The 14,207-nt window shown below is 28.1% G+C and overlaps 1 protein-coding gene across 1 annotated transcript; it reads right to left on the bottom strand.

The window, feature by feature from the left end:
• Positions 1 to 3,978: 3,978 nt before the first annotated feature.
• On the bottom strand, positions 3,979 to 5,923 carry LOC112728065 (uncharacterized). The gene is made up of 4 exons (XM_025778046.3): positions 5,757 to 5,923; positions 4,936 to 5,148; positions 4,477 to 4,631; positions 3,979 to 4,183 (listed from the first exon to the last, which is right to left on the bottom strand). The coding sequence occupies exons 2-3, from the start codon at positions 5,095 to 5,097 to the stop codon at positions 4,488 to 4,490; spliced, it is 306 nt and encodes a 101-aa protein (XP_025633831.1). The 5' UTR covers positions 5,098 to 5,148; positions 5,757 to 5,923; the 3' UTR covers positions 3,979 to 4,183; positions 4,477 to 4,487.
• Between the last annotated feature and the right edge of the window lie 8,284 nt (positions 5,924 to 14,207).

The following is a 14,207-nucleotide window of genomic DNA, read 5'->3' as shown; positions in this document are numbered from 1 at the left end:
GATTTTTGGCTTTACACTTGCAAGTTCATCTTATGTCATTAGATTTGCTGAATTACTTTCTTTGTAACAATGTTTCATTATTGGGGTGAAACTGTCATCTCACTATTCTTTTGTTTGTATTATCCTTTTTTTTTATTCATGATTTAATTGTATTGCTACAAGCCTACAACACTGTATTTCTATCTTAAAACATTTATAATTAAAAGTTTAAAAAGTTTAAAAGATGGAGATTTAATCCTCTCTTGATACACTTTAATCATAATGGGTTGGCAAATAGTTAATGAAACATTAACGAGGCTTATAAGAATAGAAACAACCATGCTATGTAATGAAATTATTTTTCTCAATTGTGTCAACTCTCAGAAACAAAAATGTTGGACATTATTCCTTATGTTATATGTTATATCATATTCGCTGTAAACTAAGCATGATTCTTGGCGCTTATCACCACAATTAGCATGACAAAGAGATGTTGATAAAAAGAAAACTCAACCTTTTTGTAGAAAAGGAGCTTTTGTCTACATCAGCATATATTATGTCACATGTAAATTTCTAAGAACATTAATTCTTAATATTTTTTTTTTTTTTGGGTGAGTAAATCACTAAATCCTCAGTATTTTTGCTTATTTCAGTAATGCCCTTTCATGTAAATTTTATCTTTATGGATAAACAAATCACTGGGTTAACTAATGAAAAACAAGAAAAAGGGGGGGACTAAGTACAACAACAATATGCATTGTACTCAAATTACTTAACAAAGAATCAACATTATGTATCAACATAGAAGTAGATTAAAAACAGATTAAAATAAATTCGAATCAAACTATTAATTTAACTGAAATTAATGGTTACCAAGTTACAAGAAACAATATCAACATAGAAAATTAATTTTGATATAATATTAGTGTAAAATGTTATATACTACCAATAAACATTTGTTATTGCATCTGTCATCAACTACTACATTTGTTAAGGCCTTTAGTACTTAATTATTTATATAATTTCTAATCATTATAACTAAAAATTTCTCCTTGAAATTTATTTATGCTAAATAAGTTTAAAATCTTGCAACCGTCTACATTATTAATTATAGATTTAATTATTCTAATAGTCTCTATAGTTTCACTAACTTTACAATTAGATTTTTATATTTTTTTTAATTGAATTTTTACATTGTTTTTAATTTTATAACTAGGTTCTTCTTAGTGTAAAAAATATTAGAGTTGAGTATTTACTCCGTAAATTAAATGTATCTACAATTAAGAATATAATTAGATCATTTACTCCGCAAATTAAATGTATCCATAATTAAGAACCTAATTAGATATTTGACAAATGTTTTTTGGGAGAAATATTTCGTTAATTTTAATGTTTTTGATATGAAAATGATCTAATTACAAAATTAAAAGTAATATAAGAACATAATTAAAAAATATATATATAAAAATCTAATTACAAATTTAATAAAATTATAATAACCAATAGAATAATTAAAATATAATTATGTTATATATAACGCATGTGGTAGCTATCTTGAACAAACACTTACAAGAAGTCACGATCATTGTCAAGACATTTCAAACTGAAACCTCCATGTGCTTCAAAAAAGGTTTGTTACAATTATATAAATTTAACTAAGTGTGGTTTGGTGACTCATTACTTAGTTGTTTAACCAAGAGATTGAGAGTTCAAATCCCACCATGAAAATCGAAAGCATCATGTGGTTAGTGTTTGTCCCTTAAAGAGATTATTAATCACTGTATTCGACGGTTTACATATTTGAAAAAAAAAAAAAAAACATATGAATTTCAATGGTGCAAAAAGAATCCTAAACTAAAAGTGGATTTTGGTTGAACAAATACAAAATGAAGTTTGAATTATCATAAGTTCAGCACCCTTTTTGTTTTTTTACAGAAAGATAATTAGTTCAACAAATTTGAATTCTATTTCCTCTTTGACCACAATTATTTTTTATAGACAAATGTTATTACATTTTTGTGGGTGTGAAAATTTTTCCATGTTTAGTAAAAAGTTTCGAAATATACAAAACATTTTTAAAAATTTAATTTCACCTACTTAATCCTCTAAAAAAACATATTCATGAAAGGGAGAAAAAAGTCTCAAAATGTATAAATTTGAGCTAGTACAAAATAAATTCCACAATAATATCATCTCTTCTAGTTATCATGCTTTCTCCATGATATTTGTCCCAAACGACTAGAATTTTAAAGTGCCATCGTTTTTCCCAAACCAAACGCCACTCATACTAAATAAATGAGTGAGGCCTATACCTTAAATTCTACTGCAAATACTACCGTTTTTGTTCATTCACTTAATTGGGCAATGCCCAAAGACAAAGCCTCTTTTCTAATTATTAAATCGTTGAGTTGAACTATATGCACTACAATTACACATCTGTATCTCAATCATGCAAGACAAACTTAGAAGCTAACAAAACAAAGCCACACACTAACCATGACATAATAACGCAATTTCTTTTTGTACTCTTTTTTTTTTTTTTTGTGCTTATGATTCCATTAATGATTTCTGTGAGCCACGAAAATGAAAGAACTTAAGCTTGGCCATAAAAACAATTAAAATCTTGCCCCATACGTCTAACGAATTGGTCTAACCCCGAAAGCAAATATATATATATATATATATAATTTAATATTGCTTCGCTAATTTGCTTTGTACCGAAGGCATATATAAAGAGTGGTGATGAATCAATTCAACGGTAACAAATAAATATTGACGTGTTTAAAATGAAAAATTGGAAGAATTAGGTATTAAGAATGGGGCCAAAAGAAAATTAAAAACTGTTTGCTGAGCATATTGTACAAGTATTTTTTTTTTATTATTATTAAACAAATGATTCTGAAATTTAAATAATCTATTTTGATAAGCTTGATCAGGATAAAGACCACACCAAAAGGGGAAGAAAATATGGAAATGTGTGTTTGTTGGCTTAATTTACAAGAAAAATTAAAAAATTAACAAAGACGTATCTCTGAAATTTGAATAATCTATTCCATTTGGATGAATGCTCAAGAAAAATAGAAATAGAAAATGATCACCTTTCCACTTACAAGGCAATGCAAAACACTCAAAATTCAGAGAACCATTCTATTTAACACATGGGGAGCAATTCCAAAGTGCACTACTCAACAACACCACCTCTAAGTTTGTAAATGGTTATTTTTTGTTATTGTTGTTGTTGGTATTTTTTCTTTTAAAGAACTTAATTGGATAGTGACACTTAGCATTGTGAGCTAATATAGATATATTATCATCTCAGACAGAGAAGAGGGCATAAGTTATCTACTTATATATTAAAACCAAGATTACCAGAAGAGTAAGGTAGTCTGACTTCAGGATGGTCAACACACCACATCATATGGCATCCACCATCTTTAGCAGCAGTTCATTAAGGTTAGTAACACTAATCATTGTTCTCAACTCAATTTACCTAGCTCAATTTGCATCTTCTGGTTTGAGCCTTCGATTGTTTTGGGACCTCTCCTATAGACTGGGAATTAATTCTGGGGTAAATTACATCGGCTTCCTCTCAGGTTAGGCGATATATGTGCGACACTCCTTCATTTGTAAAACTATATACAAACTTTCCTTTAAATTTAAGTTATATCTTCCATGACACCAAATACCCATTGTATAAGAAATCAAAGAATGTTGTATGTAATATTACCTAACTCTAGGGGAGTAAATATATTTTAACCTCAATTCTATCCATGAAGCCTTCCCTGCAATGTTATTAATCTCTCACTCTAATGGGTAATCCTATTTTTCTTAACAGGGGATTTTCAAGGTGGGGGGTAGAAGTGCTGTAAAAATAAGTTAATATAATGAAATCTTAGGCTTTTATTTAGAGAGAAACTAGAGGTGAATACAATACAGAATAATGCATGTGAATATATGTAATTACCAAAGAAATGTTCTGGAAAATATGCAACATAATCATGAGAAAAATTTATCCCTTTTTTCTTTTAATCATAGTACACTACAAAACCATTTGCATAGATGGTAATAAAGATCAAACATTCACGTTAACTTGGCAACCTAAACTCTAGCAATACTTATGTGAAAATGAGATTGGAGAAGATTTGTTTCCAAACCATCAAGGTACAAGCTAATCAACCTTAGAACGCTGCACAATAAATTTCTCCTGCCATAACAAATTTAGAGATGATGTCAGAATCTCAAAATGGAGAATAAATGGGGTTTTGGATTTCTTCTAAGACGATGACAGCACCAGAGGTTACATTTCAAGCTTTCTTACTAATAGTAACAAAACAGCATAATCAAATTCAAGCTGCAAAAAGTATGCATATAAACCATTTCTACTATACTTGAATAAGGTATCAAACTACTAGCTGACTCTACTGTACTTTATTTCCAGTTCCATTTACGTCAACAGCAAAACTGCTGTAGATTTGACAACTAAGATTCTTTCAATACCTTGCACCAATTTAGGGAGGAGGTGCTTCAGTGCTGGAGGGTACATTCTCAGATACTGGTGCGGTGGGAGGAGTATATATGCGTGCTTTCTTGAGAATTTCAGCAACAATCCAATGTTTGCGCTTGCTCAAAGGCCTAGAAGGATCCAGTCGAACCTGAAAGAACAACAGCAAAAGAGATTGCTTACTAAGTTTTCTTGCAAAATCTAGAGAGTATATTAACATTTAACCATCAAGTGATAAGAATAAATGAATAATACAACAACTACCAAGCCTTATTCCACCAAGAGAGATCAGCTATATGGATCAAATGCCATCATAATATCCTATCATAAACCACGTCTATAGTTAAAATACTAAACTCCCAAGATACAAAGACAATACTAATAACTAAGTTCAATATTTTAAGAAATAAACAAGGACTGCAAATTAGATGGGTAAGTAGAAAGTTGTTACCAACCCGATCACCAATGTTACATTGATTGTGTTCATCATGCGCCATAAATTTAGAAGTTCGCTTGATGTAACGGTTGTACACTTTGTGGTGGAATAGCCTGTCCACTGCCACCACCACTGACTTCTGCATCTTATTGGAAACCACCATTCCTACGACTTGCTTCATCGTTCTAACCCAACCTACACAATCTCTAAGCCAGATTCTGATGTACAGCAACTACAACACAATAAAAAAAAATATAAATAATGAATTCCAAAATTACATTTCGGGAACAATAACCAAGGACAGAAATTCTGATGTATCAGGGCATTTTTCATTACAATCACCACCCCCAATTTCCATAGCATAGTAGTTTCATTTATGGCTAAAATTTCAACATTATTGAATTTATTCAGTTCAAATAACATAGTTTCATGTTCAAATAACACAGGAATCCCAGCACATACACGTACTCCATAACAAATAAGTAAAAGGCATATCAATAACACAATAGAAATCAGGCCTTGATTGCACATTTGCACATAAAAACCTAACAAATGAAGAAAGCATTCTAAGTTTCTAAGTACTCAGCTCAATTGACGCATTTTAACAAACAGGTAAAGGGCGAGGCTGTGACCACAACAATCTCACTCGTTTTGTTCTGTGATTCTTACAAGTCTCATGCTAAGTACGTTTCAGATTTACATAAAATCGTTAAAACCCAAAGGTTTCGAGAATTTTCTTAATCACTCAAATAGTAGAGTGGTTCTCAATCTCCCCCACGTATGTATTTATCTACGTATGTAGGTACGTACAATTGGATAAAATACGAGAGTGGAGCTTACTGAGATGAACGGGAAGATATTGGCAGAGACAAAGGGGGCGACGGGCGGCGGCTGAGGGCAACAACTGGCGGTCGACTGGCGGCGACACTTGCGAGAGAGGGACACTGCTGCACTAATCGCTTCAGAGTGTTTTATTTTAATTTAGTCTTTTATTTTTTTTATTTTTTTTATTTTTGATAGATATCTTTTATTATTTTTAAATTTTTTTTCTCGGGTTTGGCATGGGCTTGGGTATGAGGAATATGTAAAATTTTGAACAACAAAACAATGGGCTTGGAAATGTTGGATGGCCAAGCCAACTTTGGTTGACGCACATGGTTAGGTTCCAACTCTATTTCAAGACTCTCAATAAAGACCAAAAATAAAAGACTCCATGAACGATATATGGTTCAAGTACTCCTAGAACAATTTCAAAAGGAAAAAAAGACCCTCCTAGAACCAATAAGTTTTTAGTAAATGGGCTACCTTTCATGGGAAGATCTCTTATAAGAATAGTTTGAGACTCTCTATAAAAAAAAAAAAGAAACAGTTTTTGACTCGTTTGAGTGATCTTGAGCTATCCATTTTGAAGGGGAAAAGATGTTATAGAGTGAGGAGATTGGTAAAATATTAAGGATAAGAAACTAAATTTTAATTAATTATTATTAGACACAATTTTTTTATTGTAAAACTACTTTTTTAATCCACACTATTTGGAGCATGTTCCAAAAAAATAGTTGAAACTGAAGTGAAATGGGCGAAGATGTGTGGTCTAGACTTTTTTGTGTAAAGACTTTGATTCATTCATTTAAATGATGAAGTTGCCTGACATCTTCGAATGAATGACAATAAAAAGTACCTGAAAAGATTCCGATATTTAAATTAACAATAATTTTAGACAACTTTTACATAAAATGGAGTTGTTCAGTACTTAAGGTTATTGAAATATTTATAAAGGAAGGGATGGCTTGACCATCACTACATAATCTTTCCTCTTAGTAGTAGTGAATAGTTGTTCCCTTGATATTTGGGGAGTTACTCCATGTAAGAGTAGATACTAAGCTTGTAGATATCATTAGTAGTGAGATTACTAGTCTTTTTCTTGCCACGCAAGTCTTGTCGGTCGCGAGTCTTGGAGCCAATGCTTTGAGTAAGTTGAGTAGGTTGACCTATGTTAATTATGATCATGTTGATCTGGATCAGCAAATTTGTTAGACTTCTTCAAGGTGGCCCAATTTTTTTTTACTCCATGGCCCTGAGTCATCTGGGCTAGGCTATGATCAGAGAATTTAGAATTTGTGAGTTAAAATTTAGGATTTAAGATTTGAAATTTAGGAATTAGAATTTAAAATTTAGGATAAAAGAGTTATTCAAATCTGGGTTAGGGGTAGCCCATTCTATCAAGTAACATCTTACTCAAATCGGACTATTACTCTACAACTTAACCCAAAGTGACGAATCTAGACTTCTGGTCCAATTTACACAAGTCGGATCGACTATGCTACAAAATCCGTATCCAACTTAATTTCGGGAGCAAATCAGATGCACCCTACTACTTCAATTATCATCACTCAGGTGATAACCACCTCTAACATGGAGTGTAACTTCTCACTCTATGAGGGAATAACCACCCATAATTATCTGAAGTCATCCTTAAGAAATAACTTTGATTTATTTATTATCCTATAAATATTTTAACACTCATGTATTTTTTTTTTTCAATTCATTCAACACTTAACCTGCTAAAATTTTTACTAATTTAAATATTGGAGTCATTTGTAAGTACTTCTACCACTATTCAGACAAAAATATTATCGACACTTACAAGACATTTAGATTTTACATTCAAGTACAAAATTACTGTCCGATTTCAAATAAACACTTCGAAATAAAAATAATGCAAAGAAAATGGCTGCTATTGACAAAAAATAATTGATCTTTTAGTTAATATTTCTTTATTAATATTTTTTAATTAAAAAAATTCCCAGCCAAAATATTTAGTTAAAATGTAAAGTTAGGTAAAGAAAAAGGCTTCATCTGAAGAAACAGTTCTTTTTAGGTGTATTATTCTTTCAATATTGATCATTACTCAATCATTCCCTTAAGTTAGGAAATTGTAGCAAAGTTAGGAAAATTAAATGTGATAAGAAATGTATGTCCATTCAAATAATCAAGACTGAATATATACTTTCAAAAACTGTGCAATCACAGAGAAATAGTCCATCAGATATACATTCTAATACAAGTAAATGGAAATGACATATGCCTACCCCAACTGTAACATGTTTCTTTAAGGTTCCATCATGAAATTTTTTGCATGCAGATATATTTCCCCTGTCAATCTATCCCTCAATCATACGAAATTGATAAATGGAAATGCCTCTTCCCGAGACAAGAATACCATATGGAGTAATAGAGAGAAAATCAGATCATTAATAATGATGATCATTTTTTCCTTGCATCATTCAATGCCAAAATCTTTCATGAGACGGGTTGCTATGTATTGTTGTTGTTAACATTTAAAAGTAGCTATTGATAAACACCATGTAATGATCACGGTTTTCTGGAGAGAATTATATCTGATGAGTTATGTACTTACGTTTTGTTTCAAAGGATTTTCACTAACAAAAGGTTAATTGTGATTTAGTAAATCCTAATAATTTAGTAAAGTGCGCTCCATGTAGTCATTAATATATTCAATAATATTTAGAAGATAATAAAAAATTAATTAAAATTTAAAATTATTTTATTTAGTATTTATTAATTATTGTCAAAATAATTATGTAATTTTAAATACAATAAATATATAATTATAAATATTATATATATGAAATTATTAATATTATATTATATAAGATAATTTTAAATATTATCTCTTCAACATTACTATATAAGATATTCAAATGATAATGTAATAAATTTAAAAAATTAATGTTGTTATAGAAGTTCCTTTAAGATCAAACAATTATATCGAATTGAGTATGATTGTATGTGTAATAACATCTACCAGTTATACCAGAAATATCAATAAATTTGATTATTGAAATTATTTAGAAATGTCCTTTTTTTAGTTTCTAAAATTTATTTTTTAGTTCAAAATTAAATCTGACCCCTCTTATCTTTTTCTTTTGGAGTGACATTATCAATAATAATAATAATAATAATAATAATATCACCCTATATTTAAAAAGTCATCATGATATAAAAGAAATGTAATTTAAATATAGTTTAAAGATGTCAAATAATTTGTAGGTTAAACTAATTAAATATGTGGGTTTCGTATATTTTTCTAACTCATGTTGTTGATTAGGTCAATCCAAAGTTAGTGGAAAACTTTGGGTTGTTTAAATAACATATCTTTTCATACAAAGATTTTTAAGATACTCAATTTTCTATATCTAATAGTTAGTTTTGAAGTATAATTCTCTTAAAAACTCATACTTTTTATACGTCTAATAAAATAAAAAAGCAAAAAATTCTGAAAATATAATAAAAATTACGTCAAAATTTAAAAGTGACAAGATAGGTATTTTTTTTTTTCGATCTTTAGTTGAAAATTGAAATATATATTCGACCATAAGCAGGGAACAAAGTTCAAGAACTACTCAATGAAACAACACAAATAAAGCCAAACAAACAAAACAGGATCCAATCTCACAAGTCCACACAAACAAAAATCAAATCAACACAACATTTACAAAAATAATTCATGAGTACAAAAAACAATCATAATATATTTGTGTATATTTATATTTATCAAAATAAATGGTTGCAATGATTTACGAAGAATATGGATTAATCTATCTTTTGTATCTCCAAAAATTAACAAAAATGACGTCTGAGAATAATTAACGCGCATATTACTTTTCACAACTTATAAAATACGAAAAGAGTCAATAAAGATTAATCTTTTTGCAATCTATGAAAAATTTAGGAAGACGACAGGTGTAATTTGTTGCTTTTTGCAAACTACAAAATGTTTTTGTGTTAGATAAGGTTGTTTTTTGCAACCTTGCAAACTCAATTGGGTAGAACTCCCATTCTAAATCTATATTCAATTTTGAGACTAAAAAATGTGTACTCAATTTGGTTCTTGAATTTATATACGAGTCTTAATTTAGTTTCTAAAGTTTCAATTGTCTTTATTTAGTTCTCAAACTTTACAAACATGACTCATGTTAGTCCTTGAAATAATTTTCAATGTATACACGTTAATAGAACACTATCATGGACAGGCAGATGCCACACTAAACTCTATAAAATGATATTTTGGTTTTAACATTCAAATAACCAAAAAACAACATCATAAGTGGTGTTTATTGAAACTTTACCTAACAAAACAAATATGCGACATCATTTTTGAGCTATTTCAATGTCAAAACCAAAACTACATTATTTTACATATTTCAGTGTGGCATTTGATTGACCATTTCAACGCTCCATTAACTTTTTTAAACAAAAAAATGTTTCAGGGGCTAATGTGAGACACGTTTATTAAATTTGAAGACTAAATAGAGATAATTAAAATTTCAAGAACTAAATTGAGACTTGCATACAAGTTCAGAAACCAAATTAAATATTAACTCCAAAAACGCCAAAGATATTTATTTATTAAGAACTTATTCGGAGCTATTTTTATGTTAATAAAAATATTTAAAAATGTTAGAATGTAAAGTACTGCTCAAATTGGTTAACAAACAAAGGCAATTAAGTTTGAAAACTAAGACCTGAATGAATGCCTCACATGATATTTTTGTAAATGTTGATGCCATTCAAGTCCAAGTCTATGTCAATCAACATATCCACATGTGATGAGCAGCAACATTTATCCATTAATTCTCACATCACACTTTTTGTTTCCGTTAGAATTTAACAAAGGAATAAAAAAAGCTCCATCAACATGAACTGTCAAGTGGCAACAACAACAACACTACTCATCATCAAACATTCAATTCAATTCAAATCATTGCTCTTTTTCTTGTAATAAATTAAAACCTTATGGCAATACTCAACCTCCTCCTAGAAAAACGAACACAACAAATTTTACCAAGAAAAGTTGAAGAGAAATTATGTTAGGCCTGGCACTAGACCCATGAATATAGGAGCTACACTGTTGATTGAAATTAATATGTGACAGGTTTCGTAAGGGGGAAGCAGACAAGAGTGTCAAATATAGGAATCAAAATCAAAACCCATTTTTAAATTAAACCTCTAAATGGGCCTTGTAAGTTTTCCACCGGGTCTCTCTGTGCACCATGAATGAGGCTTTTATTTCAACCCTATGAGCCCACCAAATTTAAGATGGGTGGGCCCACTTTTCTTGAACGGGGTACCACTCAAACACCACATTGCATGGTGGTCCATCATTTGGTTTCATTTTTCCTCAAGTTTTGTTTGTTTCCTAGGTTGATTGGTTTGATAGGTTTTGAACATGGTGGGTATTTTAAATTTTTAATATTAATGTCTTTAAATAAAAATTACATTGTAAACAATTTGATAGTTTAGTCAAATATACTCAATTAAATATGTTGATTTATTTAATGGTTCGTAATGTAATCTTTATATAAAGGCATCACCATTAAAATATATATTTTTAAACCATTTATGTTATTTACATATTTAACCAAGTTAGTTGAGTAATTATTTTATTGATCTGTTTAAAGTTTAAGAATCCGTTTGGGAAGTAGCAGAAACTAATTTTTTTTACTTTTGAATTATGAAAAGTCAGAATATGCGTGTTTGTCACCATTTTAGAAAAAGTTTTTAACTTCTCGAAAAGTTAATTTACAGCTTTTTGAAGAAGTAGAAATATATGACTTCTCTGCTTTTCGATAAGTCATTCTGCCACTTCTTTAAAAAAAATTAATTTCAAAACAAAAAAAATCTACTTTTCTTAAAAAATACTGACCCTTCACCACCATTTTCACGCAAGGTCTGCTAGAAGTATTGGCCTTCCACCATCATTCCACCATCATTCCACCATTATTCTCACGCAATGTTCCAAACCTCACCATTTTCACGTAATGATTCATGTGATGGAAGTATTGATCCTCCACCACCATTTTTATTTTCATACAATATTGCATCTGAACAACCTACTGCATATATTCCTTCTAAGTATTTTTTTTATCATTTTATCACTCTATTTTTTATTATTAAATTTGTATTTAACTGTGGTATGAAATTTCAGTTTTAATTTTATTTTTTTTATATGTGATTTTATAACTTGTTATTATTTTCATAGTTAATTATAGCAAGTTTTTTACCTCAATAAAGGAGAAGGGAGTTTTAATAGGAGTAAAAAAAATAAAAAATGCAACAAAATATACATTGAAACACATTTTATATTTATTTTTTATTTTCACCTACCATATCATACACAATATTAGTGATTAGGTTATGTAAAATCAACATTTAATATTAAAAAGTATTTGTTATCATTGTTATTTTAATATTCATTCTCTTCTGTACAAAAATTTTTATTTTGAGTTATTTATCCAAACACTACAACTTTAAAATAATTACTTTTATAACTAAAAATCTAAATACAAAATAACTTATTTATAAGATGAAATTAATAAAAGTTCTTATGCTTTAAGCTCTTTTTCCAAAAGAACTTATTTAAGTTATTTACCCAAACTGGCCTAAATAAATGTTGAAAGTTTAAATCTTAGTATGTACATGTAATAAGTTATTGGCCAATAACAAATTTTTAAATAGAATTTTGATCTGCGATAGATTAATTTTTAACTTAAGAAAATTATAAAAAATAAAAAAAATTATTTGCATATTTAAATTGAAATAATTTTCAAATGAATTAGAGGTAAAAATACTTTTTAGATAAAGTATTATGATAAAATAATGAGAATATGACGTGTGAATATTTTATTAATATTTGTAGATATAATGTTTATTACTAGCTAGTCATATGCATTTTTGGGTGAAAATTGTCGATATCTTTTCCACAAATCCGATGCACTGAAGTGTATTATTGTGTCTAAATGAATTAGTAATTACATTATTAGTTACGAATTACTATCACTAATTACTAATTATAGTAGTCAAATATGAGTAAATAATACATCAGTCATGTATATCAATCTCGAATATACCAATATAGTATAGGTGCATTTAGGGTAGGTTTAGCTTTTTCAATTTTTTTTCTCCAAAAACTATTGTAAAACTTTCAAGTATACAATTACACGTTCTTTCAGTGAATTTTAACTGTTAATTTTAATTTTATATATTATATATATTTTTTATAATTAAAATTAATAATTAAAAATTATTAAAAAATTAATATATTAGCGTATTTAAATTTTTTTTTAAACAATTAACAATAAATATTTTTAGATACTAAACAAATTTTAGTATAATACTTAGTTATTAAATTTTATAATATTTTTTAAAATTTTTAAAATGAAACAATATATTTTTTATATTGTATATTTAATATTAAAATATATAATATACTTTTTGCATATTTTATATTTAAATATTAAAAATACAATATATTTTTTATAAATTGTCTCGTTTCTAAAATTTTAAAAAATATTATAAAATTCAATAATTAAATATTATACCAAAATTTGGTCGATATCCAAAAAAATTAGCCATTATTAGCATAGCATTAGAGTTGAGCTTATTTTACCTTGTACTATTGGAATTGGAAAATTATCACGTATGCACTTGGAAAAAGTGGAATACCATATTCATATAATGAGGGTTGAAATGACTAAAATAACCCTAATTGTAGAGGCAAATATCATGAACAGGTAGCTCTAAAATAAGGGTGTGGCCAAGTGATCAAGGGCTTAAGGTGACTATGTATTCCATCAATTTCTTTTGAAAGTGACTCAACTTGAAACATATTTCACAATCGAAAATGATTGGGAGTAATAATTTGGAAATAAAAAAGAGTCATAATTTGCTCCTTTTTTTTTGTTTTTTAAATGTATTTATTTTTTATTTTATATTTTTAATTATTACTAAAATAAATAAATGATTTTATATAATATATATAAAATTATAAATGTTAAATTAAATAAAATAATTTTATATTATTGTCTTCCTAGTATTATTTTTTATAATCAATAGAATTCATTCTAACAAATTACAAGTTACGTCCTAAAATACACTTTACTATTTACACAATATTTGTTCAAAATAAACAAAATATTAAACCAAAAGCCATTATTACAAACAATAAAAAATAATAGGAATACAAAAATAACATGCAGACTTTAACAATAGATTGATATATTATTTCGAAAAAAAAAAAAAACATATTGTTCAAAATTTTTATTTGGTTACAAATATTATTTTTGTATAAGTATGTGCAATTTTTTTATTGTTGACTTTTTATATTATATCTTGTTCATAAATAAAATTGAAAAGATTGAAAAAAATTGTAAACAGGAAAACATTACCTTAAACATTGTGTGTAAAAAATACCTTTCAACAATTTGTTAT

The sequence above is a fragment of the Arachis hypogaea genome, chromosome 12 (genome assembly GCF_003086295.3).
Source record: "Arachis hypogaea cultivar Tifrunner chromosome 12, arahy.Tifrunner.gnm2.J5K5, whole genome shotgun sequence".
Taxonomy (NCBI): Eukaryota; Viridiplantae; Streptophyta; class Magnoliopsida; order Fabales; family Fabaceae; genus Arachis; species Arachis hypogaea.
This window is presented reverse-complemented; position numbering and strand designations above follow the sequence as displayed.

Excerpts from the sequence above, each read along its gene's own strand:
- LOC112728065 (XM_025778046.3), bottom strand. The coding sequence starts at position 5,097 with ATGAAGCAAGTCGTAGGAATGGTGGTTTCCAATAAGATGCAGAAGTCA. Across the intron at positions 4,632-4,935 it reads AATGTAACATTGGTGATCGG|GTTCGACTGGATCCTTCTAG; the intron begins GTTGGTAACAAC and ends TTGTTCTTTCAG.